This window comes from Carassius carassius, chromosome 42, assembly GCF_963082965.1.
Source record: "Carassius carassius chromosome 42, fCarCar2.1, whole genome shotgun sequence".
NCBI lineage: Eukaryota > Metazoa > Chordata > Actinopteri > Cypriniformes > Cyprinidae > Carassius > Carassius carassius.
The window spans coordinates 19,856,880-19,878,198 of NC_081796.1; the positions used below are offsets into that span (position 1 = coordinate 19,856,880).

The window sequence follows — 21,319 nt, forward strand, 5'->3', positions numbered from 1 at the left end:
CCTGAAATGTATATGCTCTTTTCTACCTTATGTTTAATAAATTTACTCTTTATACTTTAAAGTATCTTTGGTGTTTTGAAGCTTTGGGAGTGAGAGCGGGGACTCCAGGGATCTTATTTGGATCCCTGTTATTTGTTATGAATGTTTCTTCTGTTCTCTTTGAGTAGAGACCTTTGTTAATTCGTAACACATTACAATTACATTACTTTCATTACAGTGTGCTCCTTAGCACTGGGAGCTCCCTCTGCTGTCCATAAGGTGCCTCTGCGCCCCAGCCATTTCAAACCCAGCCTCCAGTATTTGGGCCACGCCTCCTAATTTGCATACACTCCTCAATCCTCAAATGCCCAATCCTAAATCCCCAAATCCCCAATCCTCAATCCTAAATGGCTAAATGATTAAATGCCAAATCCTAAATACCCAAATTCCCAATCCTAAATCCCCAAATGCCCAATCCTAAATCCAAAATGGCTAAATAACCAAATGCCCAACCCTATATAGAAAATGCCCAATCCTAAATACAAAATGCCCTATCCTAAATACCAAATGCCCAATCCTAAATACCAAATGCCCAATCCTAAATACCAAATTAATTTTCGACTTGGACTTTAAGTTTCAAATTTAGATTTTAAGATTTGGTTTAAGGCTTTTAGTTTTAGACTTTTAGTTTATAATCTGACCAAATAAATCCTCCATAAACTTCCACACCAATGACATATTAACATTCAGATGTGAGCATTGCTGTGATGTCAAAACAGACCGGCTCAGAATTGGCAGACTTTAATGCAGGTTTGGAACAAGCACTACCCCTTTGAGTGCTTAAGTGTTCAAGATATCTCAAACTTTGCATTTTTGAGCTCACATATACATTACATTAAACAATTTACGACCATTCAGGTTATTTAAACAATCATTAGAAACTTTATTGCCATTGTTGCTTTACACTTCATACGATTCGTATGGTTTCTTAGAGAGTGGCATAATACCTCACAGAAAATAATTTGCATAATGGTGTCCTGAATATGATAAAATAATTTGATCAAAGGCATTTTTCCTAATCTGCTGCCTTCAATTTATTTGGATGTCATTTAATGCAAACCAATCGCCAATCGTAGGCCAATCGTAGCGTGAGATCAGATAACTGAAGCGTTGTCTCCATTGTATTAGAGTGATTGTAACTCCTCTTCACTGGTACTGAACCACGGGCGCAGAGGCGGAATGCTGATAAGCTTTGAGTATTTTAGACAATTAGCACCCTGTGTGTTTATACGAGATGCAACTCTGACTGTTCGGTGCAGTGGAGTCCTGGGGGGACAGGTGCCAGATATATTTACCATCCACTCTGCTAAATCTTAAAGGGGTGATAAAAATGCCACATGATGTTATATTACATAGTAACCAGTTCCTCGATTAAGCTGAAGCCTCTTTTTATTTTGCATACATCAAAAGCAGTCAATTAGATAATGATTCACATGTTTGTGATCAATAAGACTGCAAACCAGCGCTCAAGCTCTCGCTGACACATGCTAGGGTGCATTAGGTAGGCTTTGTGCCTTCGTCCCCCAAAAGTGTCACAGTGTTATATAAATTTGAATGAAGGTTTAACAGTTGCATATTTACAGTGCATAGGGCACATACAGTTATCCTCCCAGCTCCTGTCACTCCACTCAGTAGTTGACTAACCCATCCAAAATGTCACCCAGCAGGGGATCCACGGCCTTCCCAAACACCAGCCTCATTTGCTCAGACACGGCCTGTCTGTTTCTGTAAACTCAAACTGTTGGTGGAACGGAGCACACTGGGGAAACGTGGGGTGAAAAACCCAAAGGATTTGCCACAGTAGTTTCCACCATCCTTTGAGACAGAACCATCCGTTTGCACAGAGATCAGCTGGTTAGACGGAACGAGAGAGAGAAACGAAGTTTATATCTGCTGCAAGTCATGTTGCCAACTCTGAAAAGTGTTGACCTCAAGTGAGGTTTCAAGGAAGAAATTTTGCAGATGAAGCATTTTGATTTAATGCAATTGGTTTGGATTAAAGGCTGGAGTTTTAGGGAAATTGGCTAGGATGGTTTTTGTTAGAGTTTACTACTTGCTATAAGTTCTTTCTAAAGGCCGGAATATACTAGATGACTTTAAAAATAGGAACAGATTTTAAAACACTGGGCATCATACGCTTGCTGACTTTGTAAATGGTTATAGAAAAAAAACTAGGCATCATTCACTAAATAACTGAGAATCGCAGACAACAAACTCAGAAGAAACATGCAATTTGTTTTAAACATCAGCTAAAAAAATATTACATGTTAGATTTCTGGACGATATAAAAGTCTGAAGGTAAAAAATCAAAGTGCTGCCAAAATCTGCAGACTGCTCTGACTTTCTGGAACTAGCGTTGACTCGCCCAGACTGTACATAGAGGCAAATATCTGTGCAAAATTTGTGCAGTGTATTTCAGCCTTTACTTTTCAAACGGCATATCTTGAAAGGGATCATTCACCCAAAAATGAAAATTCTGTCAATCATTTACTCAATTTATGATTATAACTTAATTAGGAGCCTTCAAATGACATTGACAGTGATGTTCAAGTCTTTTTGGAGAATTGCTATTCCAGGTTAAGTGGCCAGATGTTGTGAAAGCTGTTTTCATACCCTAAATATGGAAGACATGAACTTCAAAGACCAATGACAGCTTAATACTTACAGCACTAGTTGGTAGATCTTGACCAGGGGTGTCTAATTCTGCTCCTGGAGGGCCAATTTCCCACTGAGTTTAGCTCCATTCCTAATGAATCTAAACCAAATAATCAAGTTTTTCAGGATTACTGAAAACTTCCAGGCAAGTGAGTTGAGGCAGATTGAAGCTAACCTCTGAAGGACATTAGCTCTCCAGGAGCAGGATTGGACACCCCTGCTCTTAGCTAACCCTCTCTTTCCCGGTCTTTCCTCATCCCCTCATTTCAGACAGAACAGACAGCCCTCAGGATGTCAGAAAATTCAGCAAAACTCTGTTGTCACATGTCCTTATTACAGCTACTGCTGAAATGCTACTCTGCACTCCTGAAAGAGAAAGTTATGAGGCAGTTCTTAAAATGTGCTGCGTTGTCATATTGTATCTTGTGCTATTTAGAGCCGTTTTTGCTGTTGTTGTGGGAATTTTACAGCATTTTTTAAGGTGGACAGGTGGAATGAATCCTTAGTCCTATAATAAGTCCTGGCGAATGGCCTATATAGAATTTTATGGAGTGGATCAGTGTTCTAGCATTTATTTGTACAATCACAACAGTATTTTTATACCACAAGACAATACTTTTTAGAGTTCTTAGAAGCGGAAGTTGTTGTAAACTTCTATAATGGTGAATGGAAATTACAACAAATATATTTTTGCATTCCGATTTGAACCAATAGCAAAAGAAAAACTCTAAAAGCATTTCTATGACTTTCCAAAAGTGTGTGTGGGGGTTGGGGCAAGAGATTTTGGTGGTCAGAAGAGAAGCATGTAAAATTCGCTGTCACTCCCTCAGCCGTTATATTAGAAACACTCATAGCATTAACTAGTTTTCTGAAATTCTATGTCAATGTTGTATAACACAAAGTTAAGTGTTATAAATATATATATTTTTTTTTTTTAACTAAAAATTATGAAAAATTTTGCTAGATTTACAATGTTCTAGAAATGTGACATCATAGTTTTTGAAAAGGATCTCATAAGGTAACGGTATTACATTTGAAAATAATAAACACTATTAAAAAAAATGAAAATATATCTAAATTAATTGAAATCTGAATAAACTGATTCACTAAAATGTCAAAATGTTGACATGTGCTGTTCTTTCTGCTCAAACTTCACATAAAATATGAAATTTGTAGCCGCTTGCACAGTTCAAATAAAAATGACATAATGCGACTTATTTATTTAAAATGGTGTTGATCTCTCTCTAAATATAACTCCTGCACAGACTGTTTCCTTGAGTAATTTATATAATTTGCATTTGATTGGGTTTCTTAGTCTATAATTAGTGGACACAAATTTTCATTAACATCTTATGACAAATAGAGGGATATAATTACACACAGAAAATGAGATTAGTGGAGGAAGGAGTGTTTGTATTACTCAACACACCCTCATTGCTGGTTTACAGAGAATAGAGTGCATACATGAATGCGATGAATTAATTTTGCAGGACTGTTTACTTAAAGGCACTGATTTATGCATGCTGTACAAGCAACTGTAGCTGCTTAAAGAATAGAGAGAGACTGGGAGCCATAAAGAAAGGAAGGCATAGAGCAACAAACTATCCTGGGAACTTTTTAGCAGCTATATTCACAACCGTTCTGCTCAACTGTCAGACAGAAGATATAATGATCTAGTCCACTGTATTTGTTTAGTGTAGGCGACGACAGATCAGGTTATGCCTCAAATCAATCAGGAGACATTCGGGGCCTATTTTACTGAAATGGGTTGGACTAGAATGAAGTTTTATCTCTCCTTCTCTTTTCTGTCACTCAACCCTAACTCCTCATCCATATACTTTACCATCTCCTTTTTTCTCTCTCTCTGGCCGACACTTTCTTTAAGTCTGTTTTAGACTTTGCTGTGTGCTTCTGACTCACTGTTCCATCTGTCAGTCCAGCCGCCCATCTTTCAACTATCAGCTATCTTTCTCTACTTACTTATTGTCTATCACTTATGTGCGTGTGAGAGAGAGAAAGAGACATGGATTTTACTGGCAGCTATTTTAAATTCTGTTACTCCTATTACTTTACTTTATCTGAAGTCTGAGAACACATTGCAAATCCTGCTACTGGTTGATTGATGGATGGATGGATGGATGGATGAATTGATTGGTGATTGATTTATTAATGGATGTTTTCTTTCTTTCGTTTTAGTAATGAAATATTCAATTTATTTAGATTTATATTAAGATTATTTCAACCTTATTAATTGTATTACTTATTTACTTATGTATTATTTATTTACAATATTTTATTTATTTTTTTAAATGTATAATTTTTTTAATATAGAATTTTTTCCCCTATTTATTTATTTACTGTTTTACTGATCCAGAGAAACCAGTGTTTCCTAAAGTTTGTCATTTTTGTCGTTTTTCTTAAAAAAAAAAAAACTTTGGTACTTGCACTTCTCTAGTCTTATTAATTATGTAAAATGTAGAGGGTAGGTTCTTAAAGAGGGTCCTGTGCACAGGAAAATATTTGAAATGGCATAATAATAATAATAATAATTCCTTACATTTATATAGCACTTTTCTAGGCACTCAAAGTGCTTTACATAGTCAGGGGGTATCTCCTCATCCACCACCAGTGTGTACCATCCACCTGGATGATGTGACGGCAGCCATAGTGCGCCAGAACGCCCACCACACACCAGCTTACTGGTGGAGAGGAGAGAGTGATTAAGCCAATCAGCAGATATGGGGATTGTTAGGAGGCCATGATGGTCAGAGGCCAATGGTCAAATTTAGACAGGATGCCAAGGTCACACCTCTACTCTTTTCGAAAGACATCCTGGGATTTTTAATGACCACATAGAGTCAGGACCTCGTTTTAACATCTCACCCGAAGGACAGTCCTTGTTGACAGTAGTATAGTGTCCCCATCGCTACACTGGGGCGCTAGGACCCACACAGACCACAGGGTGAGCACCCCCTGCCGGCCTCACTAGCACCTCTTCCAGCAGCAACCTAGTTTTCTCAGGAGGTCTCCCATCCAGGTACTGACCAGGCTCAACCCTGCTTAGCTTCAGTGGGAAACCGGTCTTGGGCTCCAGGGTGATATGGCTGCCAGCTATGGCAATGTCTTTAATATTTGAAAGTGATTAAAGGTGCTATATGTAAGTTTTTGTCTACTAAAGCATGAAAATACCATAATATGTTTGCAGATATTTAATAAACATTCTAAGTTAACCTACTTGTTTATCTGAAAAACAATGCTACAGTCAGATATACTCCCTTGAAAATGTGCGTTCTGGTCTGGAATGTCAGTCTCTGTCAGAGTTGCCAGGTTTTCACAACAAAACCCGCCCAATTGCTACTCATGTTTCGAGTGGGATTGCCCCAGTAAAAATCGCATTCAGGTGGGGTAAAATACATGTTTTGGTGGGGTTACCCTGGTAAAATTAGCATTTTAGGGGCTAAATATCACGTTATTGGGGTCGCTTAAACCCGTGGATATGAAAAACAAACTACAGCAGCAGTGTTAAAGTTGCCCAGTTAGCAACACTGGTCTCTGTTTTGGTTTGTGAAACCCGCCCACTGCCAGTTTACCTAATTGTATTTCAGCACTCCGTGTTGCCAGTTGGCGGAAAACACAGTAGATTTCATATCATTCATCGTCAAGTGTGCTTGTTCTTGTTGGTGTCATCAATCTGGCAACCTTGTGTGTGAGTCAAGTCTGAGGAGGAGTGGCCTTTCTGTCATCAAACAGATGCATCTGTTTCCATAATTGATATGAGGTGACAGTTACTGTAATTTGCCAACAATAGCATGCTCAGAGAAATGATCTGATGATAACAAACTGTGCATGAACTTCATGCAAACATTCAGATTTTCTTTCTAAAATGTTTAGCTATTGTATCTTATACTGGTAGCAAGTCATGGCTTCTTGTATGAAATGAATATATATTGTATATGTGTGGACAGAATTCATTACCATTTATAAGGCTCAGTGTTGATTAGGGTTACAAAAATGTCAGTGCAAGTCACCAAGTGGGCAGCACATCGACGTACAATGCCGTTGTGCTTTGGTTGTCCCAAGTTCAAGTCCCAGCTCACAGACCTTTTCCGGTCTTGTCCCCCTCTCTTTCTCCCTCTTCGCATCCTGTCTGAATATTGTCCTATCTTCATAATAAAGGCAAAAATGCCAAAAAAAAAAAAAGGCAGAAAATGTTCTAAACTTTCCAGAAATGTTTGAAACTTTCCGGGATTGTTTAGAAACCTTTCTGAAATTTTCAGGATTTTTCTCTTTGCCAATAATGTACATTATACAGGACAGTCTTACAGACTTATCTAAATTGGGAACTTTTTTTATTTTTAAACAATTTATCAAAAAAAAAAAGCAGCTCATTATAATCATTTGTTTCAGAAATCAGGTCTCACTGAATGTTTTTGCTTCAGTAAAAAGAACTGGCTCTTTTGTTTGAGAAATCATACTTCCCTGGTTGTGTTTTATTAGTTTTTTGCATGCTGTTCACAACTTGATAGAAATACATTTCTTACCATTTTCCGGAACATTTTTATCACCATTTCATCACATTCAAAACTGACTACAAACTGATGATCACAACTCTTTACAGGGATGCTAAAGACTCAGCCGTGTAGATAAAACTTTTAAGGACTGTCACCATCTTGCTTAAGTCTTTAAAATATAACCCTACACCAGATTAGCAGAATATCAGGTTCACCGGAGAACTGAAAGATTTATCCATGTTCCCCTGACTGCTGACAGAAGTGTATTTTTCTAATGGAGATTGTTGTTTTTCTAAGATCAGAGAAGACTGGAGAGAGATCTCCAGAAACCAAGTTAAATTTAAAGGTCTCAGCTGTGATTGCAGCCACACGGCATTCAGAATCTTATAGCCACATGTTTCATGTCCACCTACCCACATAACCGAGGGATCCTCCCTGACCAAAGACTCTCTGACAGCCACAGGAGCTGCCATGTGCAATATCATCTCCTTCACAGCACTCCATGCTGCTGGGTTTGCCATCTTCTGACTCCAGGGCTCACACATGCACCCAGAGGGGAGAGTCTCATTACCACAACATTGGGTTTAAATGTGTAATGCATGCCTGGATTTACATGTACTTGCCTGCTCTAATGATGCAACCAATGTGGAATCTTGCAGTTTGTGACTCTCCAGGCACATTTTAGAAGTTTGACAGCTCTGTATGTCATCAGATTTAGGTGTTTTTTAGTTTTTAATCTATTCAATCTAGTCTCCCAGAAGGGAAAACTTGTCTATTTATGCTAATAAGGTTTTGAACGTTGACTGAGCCTATGCTTTCACACTTAGTGTGATTATTATAATGTTCCCAAAGCTTATTTTCTGTCCTAATTTTCCCTATTTCACAGTGTATTTGTTTAATCCATTTAGCATTTTGTAAAATAACTGCTTATAATTGCTATTCCCCAGCAATAAAGTTTCATCACAAGTTGTGCTGTAATTACTGGAATTCATTTGAGGATTATGGAAAGTGGACACACACCTACACACACTGTCTCCTATTGTGGTACACATCTAATGTTGTCCGTCTTCAGTCACGGTATCCTGTGTTTAATGTGACCATGAAGTTTCCACCTGTCAATCAATCTTCAATTGGATGGAAGTTGTGGATGTCTTCTGGGGTACAAACTGCCTTTTTTTCATCCACCAGTCATGTCTTCTCCTCACTCTTAATTGTGTTTCCACAGATGTGCCGCTGGCTGTGGGCTCTGGTGATGACTTTACACCCCCACAGCCCTTCACACCTTACAGGCTGTGTTATTCACAGCATGCACCCCTGAGTGTTGCCCTTCTCTGCATATAGGACTAATTTTTAATGTGACCACTAAAAAAAGACCCAGAGAACTGTGGCACAATTCAATGGGGAGCCATTTAGCAACTTGACATTGATCTGACATTCTGCTAAGGAATAATTTGTCAAGTTGCGGCCTCTGCTCAAGGTGGAGGGCGGAAACGAGGGTGTCTTGTGAGGAAACGACCAGACATGTTACACTCCATTGCTCTTAATTAGCTCTTAGTCAAAGCACAATTATGTTGCTCTGGGTGCAGGGTTTCAGCCATTACATTTCAGAAGTACAGGCCCATGTGTTCATGTTGTGATTTAAAGTATAGGATGTAGTTCAATGCACTGTATGACTCTGATCATTAAGTTATATGTGAGGAAATGTGGCTTAAAGTAGAGGTGAATTCTTCCAATTTTAATGTGATTACCTCCCATTGCATACTTTTTTTGTCTTTTTCCATCCCCATTCATTAATTTTACTTGTACAGTATAGTCACTTACTTAGGTGTGACAACAAAGAACAGACACTGACTCTTTCTGGTAATGTCTTGAAAACGGCAGTCATGTGAGAACCAGTGCCGTATTGACATCAGTGATGTTGACGTTATTTTTTTAATCTGGACATGAATGCAGGAACAATGTGATTTGAGTATTTTTGCCTTGTTTTCCAGTAAAGAAAAAATAAACCTTCTAGGAGAAATTTTTAATTTGAGTTGCATGATGGTTATTAATGTAGTGCATAACATTAACCAGCTCAAAGGAGCACTGTTGTTTGAAGATCACAAAAATTAATGATAGACATATATTTTATATACATTACTGTTCAAAAGTTTGGGGTCTGTAAGACTTTTAAGATGTTTTTAATGTGGAAACTGAAGAAGAATTTGTGACCAGTAAGTTCAAAATAATAGCATTTATTTAAAATAGAAATATTTTGTCACTTCTGATAAATTTGTTGTGTCCTTGCTGAATAAGAGTTTTAAGCTCTTTTTAAAGGGGGATGGGGGGTAATGATAAGGAAAATGATTTTTTATTCTGCATCTACATTGGGGTCTGAGAGGAAATGACACTGCAAAGCACCACTGCACCAAACTTCAGGGACTGAAGTTCAAGCAAAGTAGCAACTGTCAGCTCTTGGGCGCCTTCAACAAAAGAGCACTTAGTAGCCAGACAAAGTGCTACAACACAGAAAATGGTGCATCATGCTCTGTAGGCAATTCTACAACGTGTAATGGGCCTTTTGTTCACCCATTGTTGTGTTTAAGGGTCTATTACAGACCAAAGTGATCGCTTTCATGGCTATATCTATTTCTGCCCAGCTAAGCTACGCTAAACATTAATTGAGGCATTTAATCTGTGAATGTCTGCATGTACAGTTTTAATACTTTGGCTAAAGAAGCATTGACGCAGCTGCACAGTGTGATGCCATGTTTCTCACATCACTTATTTCTCTTTCCCCTCCTTTTCCTCTTCCTTCATCACAATGGCAAAGATGAGCAGGATCAATACAGCGGTGAGTCGTAAGCGGGAGCAGCGTGTTCTCTTCATGGTGGTCACCATGGTGGTGTGTTACCTGCTGTGCTGGCTGCCCTATGGGATCATGGCCCTGCTTGCCACGTTCGGGCATCCCGGCTTGGTCACACCAGCAGCCAGCATCGTTCCTTCTCTGTTAGCCAAGAGCAGCACTGTCTTAAACCCTGTCATCTACATCTTCATGAACAAACAGGTGGGTTACAGAAAAATGGTATTAATTGCTTATCAGTCAATGTGCAAAGATACTATGCTTGTTGGAACTTCAGTGAACATAGGGTGACTATACATCTACTTTTTCCCAGATATGTCCAGGCCGCGATTTCCAGATTGCCTAAAATGTCCAGGCTTTGGATTTGATTTCCTATTGACATGCCCTCTTTAGTGCTCAAATATTATATGTTCACATAGTTTTGACCATTCTCTGTAGAACCCAACTCCTCGACATGATTGGTTAATTAGTACAATGTCTACATGCTATTTGTCAAACTACCTTTCAGTCATTATTTCCAGGAAGTGGAAACACATTAGGAAAAACAGAAGCCAATATCGGTACATATTAGGCAATTTAGATATCCCGGTCTTGACATGTCCGGGAAAAAGATGACGTATGGTCAACCTAGTGGATGGCTATGATATGAATATTACATTACAAGTGATATTTGCTTTAGATTATTTGCATGCAAATGCAGCACATACTTTTACACATTTGAATGCTTTAATCACACTTAAAAAAGGGATGAATGTTATTGTAAGAAAGCACATACTTTTTTGATAAACATTTTTTGTGTTAAGCTAAAAATTACCTATAGAATCACGAGTGGTTGTAAAAATAACTAAGAAAAGTAGTCACATTAGAAAAATTGCTGTTTAGTTGCTATTTTGTTAGCTAGTGTATGTAAACTCAATTTAAGCATGGCCATACACTGGCAAAAACCATCCAAACCTCCTCTGAATGTGAAATATAGAGACTGTGTTAAGCTGAGAATTCATTTTGGTCCAAAATGTGGGCTGAAGCAAATGAAAAGGAAAAATTGTTTGAATGTCTAGGTAGCTTAAGTTAAATAAGGGTTTGTAAGATTCTGTCAAGGCCACTCAGTTCATCTAGTCAAGCTATTATAGATAAAATTATAACCTTTTATATATTGAAAACATACAAGGATATAATCTACATAACATGTTATTAAATTACCATTTTAACATTTCATTAATATGTAATATTAAAATCAAGTTAAATGGTTCAGTGTTTTGTTGGGAACGGGAAATGAAAAAGGATTTGACTTTTTCTTTTACTAGTTTTGAATCTGAGTTTTGAATTATATTCTGCTATAACCTCTCTCTATCTGCTCATCTTTTTCCTCTCATACCCTGTTAAAATAATAAGGTTTGGACAGACATAAGGATATAAGGAGTAAATGACGACATGTTTAATTTTTGGATGAACTATCAATTATCAGCTTGAAATGTGTTTCGTGTACACTTTTTACTTCATATGGTTTTAAATTGTTCAGTATTAAAAAGAAAATGGGACTGAATCACAAAACTTTTTTTTTAATCCTTAGTGAGCTAAAAATGCATTAATCCAAATAACCTATAACAGAAATGCTGCTTTGAGATGCATTACTTATTTTCCTGAAACTGAAAAAAAAACACTACAATAATCAAGTAAATTATTGGTGGGTTTTTTCTGCATTATTTACTTTATTTAAAGATCTGTTTTTACAGTGTGCATTCTTTAGTAAAGCCTAGGCTTTTCAAATCCATCCTTTGATGGCTGATTTGTATTCCAGCTTTCATTTTAGGTTATGGATGGACAAAACAATCAAATAGTTATGCATGCAATTATGTTCAAGTTTTTGGAAGAATGCACAAACCATTTAAGTGAAAAAAAAATAATGCTTTGTTTTTATTCAAGAGTTCAAGAGTGTGAGAGTTTGTTCGACAAAAGTAGAAAGTTTGCAAGTAAACTTTTCTTTCAAAGAAGCACTTCTTACATGATCAAGCTGATACAAGATGCACATTTTATTATAATTTCTGAACTTGTTTACATGTGTTTGGGTTTGTAATATCTGTGCACTCCTCTTCTGTAAGGGTTTAAGCATTTGCTCCAAACAATTGCTTGGGATAAGACCGGAGATGAAGACTTGGAAAAACTAGTTTTGCCTGTCGGAGGAGACGCCAGTCACCTGTATGTCATTTTCAGTCTTCAATTCCTCCCAGCCCGTAACCATGGAAACTGTGAGTTGAGGCGAGTTGAAGACTTAAAGTGCTGTACAGATTCAAGTATCTACTCGGCATGTGTCAATATGACCGGTGGAGATTAAAAGACGTCAGAAAATGGAAGCATACCGAAAAAAAGAGTGAGTTTTGGAGTGCGAGAGAGCTGCGAAGTTCCTGAACTCGTGAGTAAATAACAGTACTATTATACCGAATGGGTTCAGGAGCTGTCATGCTGTGTGGTAATTACATTTACTGCTTCCTCTTTCTCTTTTCTGGGACGTAAAGGAATTTTCTGGCACATTTCACATTTTCTCCCTTATTAAGAGGACAATGTGTACTTAGGGGAAGCATTATTTTGCTGAAAACCTCCATTGCTCCATTGCTCCATTGTTAATTGGCTTTAAGAGTCACAAGCACATGCAAATTGCACCACAACAACATTTTCAAAATGTTTTCCTTGGTTTCCAGTAAAAACATTCTTAAAGCATTCTTAAAACAATACATACTTATTAATATATTAATATAATTGTCATTTATTAGTTTATTTTTCATACCAAATTGTCAGTTTATATATATATATATATACTTTTTTTAGGAAATGTGATGGGTTTTTTTTACAGCAAAACAAGACAAAATATACAAGTAAATTACAATACGATTATTATTATATTTTTATTTATTATATTTATTTATTTATTTTCTTGCCATGTGAAAAGTGACTGCAAATAGTCATTATTATTCACACTGTGTAAAAAAAAAAACATTGAGACCAACAAATGTGGCAGCTTAATTAAGAGCTTTCCAGAGATACAGGCAGTTCATCCAAGCAGTGGGATCAGTTATTCACAGGTGTAACATAATTGGCGAGGAAGTTCTATCCTGCTCTCCAAAGCTTTTCAATACCCCGCAGTGAGTTAATCATCTCCATTCCACACCATCATCTGCTCAAAAGTGTGCTATCCAGCACTCCTCTCAGATCCGGACTGCACCCGGCCAACAGAACATTCATAGATCCAGCATGAGTTACACTGAAATTATTGCTTATTATCTGGCAGAGGTGGAAATGATTCTCTAAACCCTGACTGCTCACGCCAAGTTCAGACTTATAGGAGATTGCAAAGATAATTTGCATTTTCCCACATGGAGATTTCAGATGTTCTCATCATGGTGAACATGTAAATCACATGTGTAAGAGTTATTTCAGGCCCGCACAGAATCTGTGCTCTTTTCTTGACTTGCATCCTTAAAGGAGTTTTCTGTGTTTCGGCTATAAGTAGAAAAAAAAAAACAGTTCACTCAAAAAATTTAAATTCTGTCAATATTTGCTTGTCCTTATCTGCTTCCAAACCTGTATACCTTTATTTCTTCTGTGCAACATGAAGGAAGCTATTGGAAGGAAAATATTGGTAATCAAACAATGTGTAGAAATTGTTTAGTTACCAACATTTTTCAAAATATCACAAAAAAAAGGGTGAGTAAATTATGCCAGAAGGTTTGTTTTTGGGTAAACTTTTTTAAAGCTACACCAACAGCATTTGTTACATAATATAGAAAATTAAATCATCTTTCTTAATTTAATTAATAAAAAAAAAATGCGAATGAAAAATAAAATAATGTGGTTAAGGTAAGGCGCTGACAATTAAAGTAAATGATGGCATCTTCCAAAAGCTTTAACTTTCACATTTTGCAGCTTGCATTTCTGTCAATTCATTATCATCCATAAAAATTGTATTATTTGATCTGTAAAGCTGTCCAAATAATTTTTGTGGGAGATGAACTAATTATTCACCAATGTAATATCAGCAGCTTTTCTTGTGACATGAAATTTAAGTTAAATTCTATGTTAACGTTTAATATAACATATTTTACAAGTGTCTAATAAGCTTTGTGGCCATACTTGTGGATATAAACATTGCATATTTTAATATTTACTGCCTGGCCCTATGTACTTTAATTGCAGTTGCCTTATTGTAACTATGGGACGATTCAAACATATTTTTATTGTAATTGCCACAAATACTGGCAATAGAGCTTAATTTGCTTTTAATCAGGAGCACTGATTTACCCATGAATGAATTACACATACTAATCATCAAAAATAATCTGATCTAATCCTAGTAAATTCAGTTAGTGGCCATGTTAAATCAATGAGCCACATGTGCTAAATCTGATTGGATGAAACACCAAGGCAGATTGTTGTGTTAACTGTCTTACGGCATGTCCAGATGCACAGCCACCTTCTGTGCCATCTTCGTCATCTCTGCAGGGTTCACTAGACCTCCTGTCAGCCCCTGTAATGAGTGTGTGGATCTGAATCCATTTATAGACTCATTCCTCCCACCTTAGACGCATCACATTTCTCACCTGTCTGCTGTACAAGAAAAAAAAACTTGCATGGCACACACCTGCAATGGCTGACAGCAATGTAAGCAATTTTCAGATTCAGACAGATTGATTACATTGCAGGTCAACTCTGTCAGTACAAACATTAAGGAGATATTTGTCAGGACTAGCAGATTTGTGGTAGAGGCATGGAGAGCTTTTGTGAGGACTATCAGTGAATGTCATGGTCATGCATGATTGCGTCCCATCAGTGCTAGCAGAACACAGAATGGCCATTAACAGGCTGACTGGAGTCGATTGGCTTGGGGAAAGTCTAACATTAACTGTGAACCCTTGGCCCCAATCTAAACCCCTCCAGTCGTCTATCTGTCTCTGTCTGTCTCTAGTTTTCCCTCAAATTCAAAGGCAATGATAATCAAGTATCAAAAAAGCACTTATGTTTTAATACAGCAGTGTTTCTGGTATATAATATTCAAAGAAACTGAGTTTACAAAACTTGATGGTTCTGCAGTGTTTGGCATCTTCTGAGGAAATGTAGTAGACTATAAGTATACAGTGAAAATGGACATATACTAAGTATACTACGTTTTCTCAAGGGGTGAAATCTTACTCTGTGATTTGTGGATTGTTTGTGGACTGAAGTCTGCACGGATAAATCAGGAACAGGTTTATAAAATGATGCGTTTACTGTGTGTGTGTATGTGAGTATATATATGTATGTTAATGGCCTAGAAATAGTAGACAATTACATCTTCCTTGTTGATTTTATGTCATCATTTTTCTGTGTTTGTCAAAAGCCCTAAACTTTGTTTGTTTCCAGATTGAATTGAAATTTTCAAATGCGTTTTTCAATGTGATTTTAGCCACTGTTCCTGAAACGGAGGATTTTGAAGCGGGGATTAGTTACACTGTCTTTCTGAGGGAACAATTCATGACTAGCCATTCATTTATTCAACACTTGCATGAAATCTTGTTGCTATCTGTGTCATAGAAGACGGCACAAAGACGATGAATAGCATTCCAACACAGAATGTAATTATAATCCACACGAGAGAAATCCAAAAAGGCTAAAGTAACACACATTAATGTAAACAGTGGCCAAACAAATGAGGAGGAATAACTGTCCATGATAACTGATGACTGGTGGGAGACTAAGACTACTGAAAACAATCTGAAAGCCCAAGAAAGCAAACTAACTGAACATAAATGTGACAATCTGATGGTTGTATAGAGCCGAGGCCACAAAAACATTTCCTTATTTCAGTCTGCTGCAAATGGGTTTGCTTGGAACAAAACATATTGCTTTGTTATCGTTAAAGTTAAAAATAAGTGTTCCTGTTACAGAAATTGAGTTTCTGAACTTTAATGACTAACCCTTGCACTTCTGTATTTTAGTATTCATAAAACTTTCAAAGTGTATAGACTGAATTTGTCAAAATTTCATGGTGAAAATTGTTGTGTGAGGATGTGCTAAATCTCTCACACACAGACAAAACACCTTCTCTCAGAAAATGTGTTTAACTCCTCTAAGACCATCGCAGACAGTTATGATTAATTACAATAATTTTTATCTATAATGAAAAGTACAGTGCAAGAACATAGCACTTACTTTGGACAACAGTGCATTTGTCACACTACGGTGATAACCCAAAAGGCAGAAAAGACTATGAAGAAGATGTCTTTTTAATTATACGATTGTGATTCTGGATCAGACCTTAGTTTCAGTAGTCATGCCAAATCAGTAACTAAATCAGCATACTATCATCTCAAAAACATTGCAAGAATTGGATGTTTTGTTTTCAGTCAAGACTCTGAGAAACTTGTTCATGCCTTCATCACCATCAGGGTGGACTATTGTAATGGGCTCCTCACCGGCCTTCCCAAAAAGACCATTAGACAGCTGCAGCTCATCCAGAACGCTGCTGCCAGGATTCTGACTAGAACCAGAAAATCTGAGCATATCACACCAGTCCTCAGGTGCTTACACTGGCTTCCAGTTACATTTAGGATTGATTTTAAAGTACTTGTACTTGTTTATAAATTACTCAATGACCTAGAACTGAAATACATTGCATATATGCACACTGAATACAAACCTAACAGACCACTAGGATCAAGTCAGTTAGAAATACCAAGGGTTCACACAAAACAAGGGGAATCTTCTTTTAGTTATTATGCCGCCGGCAGTTGGAATCAGGTTCCAGAAGAGATCAGATGTGCTAAAACATTAGCCACTTTTATATGCAGACTCAAAACTCACCTGTTTAGCTGTGCATTTATTGAATGAGCACTGTGCTACGTCTGAACTGTTTCCACTATAGTTTATGTATAATCATTTTCCATTTTTAACTTTTTAAATTCATTTTAAATCAATTTCTAAATAATTTTAAATGTTTTTAAGTTCCCTGTTTTATTTTTGTTATTTTTTTTATGATTATTTTACTTCATTTTATGCAAAGCACTTTGAATTACCATTGTGTATGAAATGTGCTATATAAATAAATTTGCTTTGCATATAGTACTATTAACAGGGGAAAATCTACACATACAAACTAGCACAAACTGACAAGACCAGACATCAGACAGAGACAAGAAGGCAGAATAAATACACAGCAGGTAAGGGCTTAATTGATGAAGGGCAAATGAAACAAATCAAATCAAGACACATGAGGAGAAACTAGGTCACAGATGACAGATCGCCCCCCCCCCTGGAAAGGCACATCTTCGTGCCTACAAAGAGTCTATAGTGAAAGACAGGAGTAGGCAAAGTGACCAAAGACAAAACGATGAGAGGAGATGGCGAAGAAGATGAAAGATGGAGCAGGCAGGACCAGGGAGGCAAGGATAGAGGAAGAAGCCAGCTCCTGTGAGGATGCCAGCAATGGTGACCTAGACAGAGCCAAGCAGACAAGGAGTCTGGTTCGGCACTGAGGATACGAAAGGGCAAGATGGAGCAATAGGCTCTGGCAACCAAGGTGGAGAAGTGGTTCTGGAAGGCCACGGTGGAGCTGGAGTGACTGAGAATGAAGGCGGAGCCAGGGGGAAGGAGGGGCCTGACAGAACCAAAGGGACGGAATGATGAGGCAAAGGAAAAGGAGCCATGTTGGAGACGAGGGAGCTAGGAGCCAAGGCAGAGCTGATGGGTCGGAGGACTGAGGTTGTGGTTTGAATCCCGGATGTAGACCCGCAAAGGCGAGAGTAAGCTCAGGGTATGCTGAGGGGGTAACGGACAGCAGTAGAGCTGGGATTGAGTGCTTGGCTGGAATGAGATGAGGTGGCAGGCAGGTTCAGCTCAGGCTGAACTGAAGAAACGAAGGATTCCAGCAGTATGAGCAGACGAGCAATCCACAGTAGAAAAATAATAATAATCTGCAAAGCTCCCTTGAGGACCTTCCTTGGACAATCTAGCCTTCAAAGTGTTGTTAAGTCCCATGTGATATAATGTGACAGGGCAGTCTTTTGGGTAACAAGAGTGTCAAGTGAGGTCTAAAAAGTCCTGTGTATGGTCCTCAAGGGAGGGTTCCCCCTTCTTCAGCAGGATTAGAAGAATGGCAGGTTTGTCCATAAGGCAAAAAAAACAAACAAAAAAATCCAACCAAAAATTATTGTCCAGTCTTTTCTCACATTACAGTGTGTAATAAACCTCAAGGCAAAGAAGATGATGAAGAGTTCAGTATCTTCTTTATGCACCAAGAGCTTGTAACAGTCCAAAGAGAATAGACAAATTTAAATTGCATCATATGACCCCTTTAATTCATGAAGAGCAGGTGAAACAAATCAAATCAAGACACGAGGAGAAACTAGGTCACAGACAAGATGAACGCAACAAAACTGTGACAGCATGCCTTTGGATTCTTTTTTCTTTTTCTGAGTGTCTCCTGTGTGTTGATTTGTTTTTCTCAGCTTAAATCGGCCCGCTTTGCTTTCATCTGTGGTGACCTGATGGTCAAATCCTGCAAGCTTGTGATCGCATGCTGGGGAATGTAGAGGTATAAACACAGATGCTCAGTGAGCGATTGGCACCTTCAAACAAGCTTCTCCATCACTCTCAGATAATCACTGCCTATGCTCCTGTTGAGAGGTCCTGCCTCAGTTAATGAATTTTGTGCATGTTGAGCTTTCAATTTGCAAACAAGCCTGTCAATATTAGGGACAGAGCATCAGCTGATGATTCCCACGTTGGGCTGATGTTTTATTATTCTGTTTGTACAGTTGCAAATCCAGCAGAGAAAGGGAGAAATTATTTGTGGGATTGAGTGAACTTTAAGGCTTTTACTTTCTTGTCTTTGATAATGTGCATCTCTTTCAATAATATTCATGTTTTTTACGCATACATAGAGTACACTTACAAATAGCAACATGCTTTATATTAATACTAATGTACAGTATACCAATATACTTTGCCAATCTACCTTTATTTAAATAGTGCATTATACAATATAGATTGTGTCAAAGGAGCTTTACTGTGTTAACCAGGAAAACATGTGCTGATAATGCAAGAGGATTGATCAAGGTTGTTTTTGTTTAAATACAGAATTTACTTTGTCGTAAAATGGAACTACATTAATGTCCAGCCCCTTATATTAAGTATTTCGGTAACATTTACAATAAGACTCCATTAGTTTTATATTCTATTAACAAGCACAACTTTTTGATTTTAATAATGCATTAGTAAATGCTGAAATTAACTTTAGCTAAGATTAATAGAGGAAATAGTTAATGCTTAGTTAATGTTAACTAAAGTAGTTAACTAATATAAACTATTGAACCTTACTGTAAAGTGTTACCAGTATTTCTATGTATATGTAGGGAAATTTATATCACAAATTGTAATTGCTTGGTTGCTTGTATTGTCACAAAATGTAAATTATATTATTGGCCAGCTCTAATCTGCTAAATGTGACTATAAATATTAAGATATTGCAGAAAAGTATGTTCTCACCCAGTATTTCTGTCTTTTTTCCCAGTACAAATATCTTAACATTCTTAAATCAAGATCCATTTACATGAGATGCAAAATGACATGACATATAAAAATGAATTTTTGAAAGATTAAAAATATCCCCCAATGAGGTAAAAAATAATAATGTTTTCCCCTTTTAAATAGGTTCATTTTCTTAACCCACTTTCTTGACCCACAATTATTAAGTTGTGCTGTGAAATCAATTTTAGCTTGACTTGCCTTACTTTTAAAGAGGAACCACATGTCATTCCAAACCTGAATGTCTGACCGACTTCTGTGCAGCACTAAAGAACATTTTTGAAGAAAATTTCAGCCTTTTTGCCTTTAAAATCATGAGTTCCACGTCTTTTGTGTTCCCACAGAAGAAAGAAAGTCATAGAGGTTTGGTATGACGTAAGGGTGAGTAAATTATAACAGAATGTTCATTTTTACGTCAGCTATGCTTTAAGCTTTAGAAATCTTATCCCAGTTTTCTCAATCTGTCTTTATGTGTCAGTTTTGCAGATGTTTCCATGCGCTCGTAATGTGCACCACCCCAGTGAGAGGCTCCAGCTTTAAAATCTCCTCCAAAGTCACCAAAACTCTCAGGACAGTGCGACGTGCCAATGGCCAGAATGTGACCTTCGCGGTGGCCTCAGCTGGCCATCCTACTATCTTTGCTCCTAACAGCGGTGGGCAGAAAAGCTCCTCAGTGGGTGAGAAACCATCTCCTGCTGCGGGCCAGGGCACCAATAGACCTGTTGTCTCTCTTGTGGCCTATTACAATGATTGAGCTCCTATGCTCAGGCCAAACCAACATTAATACAGTGGAATTAGAGGTTATAGAGGTCATCGATTGCGTAAAAAGAAAGTGGGCGTATCTTGCAGAGCAATGTGGAACTAGGACATGCCCCTCACTGATGATTATGTGATGTTGCATGCATGACCTTTCTGGGGGAAATAAAATAGTAATGGATATTGAAAGTGGACCGCTGGAGAAAGGAATGACACCCCAGAACAAGTTTGAAACATGCGTATGGATCTAACTATTAATTTAGCTTATGTTTCTTATGAGTCCAGGATGTGCTCTCAGATTTTGGTGAATGGTCTCTCTCTTTTTTTTTTTTTGTTATATTTATGGGGTACAATGGAGAGATGACAGTAAAGTATTGGAGAGAGGGAAGCGGGATCAGCAAAGGACCTCAAGGCGGAATTCGAACTTGGGTCGCTGTGAGCACAGTTGCGCTATATGTCACACACTAACCACGAGGCTATTGGCGCCTACATAGTAGCTCTCTTTGAAAAGTTTTTTTCCTCAATATTTTACTTTGACAAGAACACTTTTGCTACCAGTTTCTTACAGGTTTGAACAACCAGTGTAACTCAGATTGTTTAAAATGATACTTTTGTTACTCTTCTTAATAATTCTGTTCATCGTGTGGACATGTACAAGTAATCTAAGCACATGAGGACCTGTTTGTTAAAGGAATGGTTTTACCCAAAAATTTAAATTAGCTAAAAATTCACTGTTTCTTCATCAGAACAGATTCAGAGAAATTTAGCTTTACATCACTTGCTCAGCATTGGCTCCTCTGCAGTGAATGGGTGCCGTCAGAATGAGAGCTGATAAAAATGTTACAGAAATCCACATGATTCCATCAATTAATGTCTTATGAAGTAGAAACCTGCGTATCTGTAATAACCAAATCCATCATTGAGATGCTTTTAACTTCAAATCATTGCTTCTGGCTAAACAGCT

At 37.6% G+C, this 21,319-nt stretch overlaps 1 protein-coding gene across 1 annotated transcript in view; it reads left to right on the top strand.

Moving 5' to 3' along the window:
- The window catches only part of LOC132124174 (parapinopsin-like), a 31,910-nt gene extending 10,843 nt beyond the window's left edge, over window positions 1–21,067 (top strand). Inside the window, exons 3-4 of the mRNA XM_059535060.1 lie at window positions 10,018–10,251; window positions 20,078–21,067. Coding sequence (XP_059391043.1) covers window positions 10,018–10,251; window positions 20,078–20,353 — 510 coding nt within the window. The 3' untranslated portion in view covers window positions 20,354–21,067. The remainder of the gene's footprint in view (window positions 1–10,017; window positions 10,252–20,077) is intronic.
- Window positions 21,068–21,319: the final 252 nt, after the last annotated feature.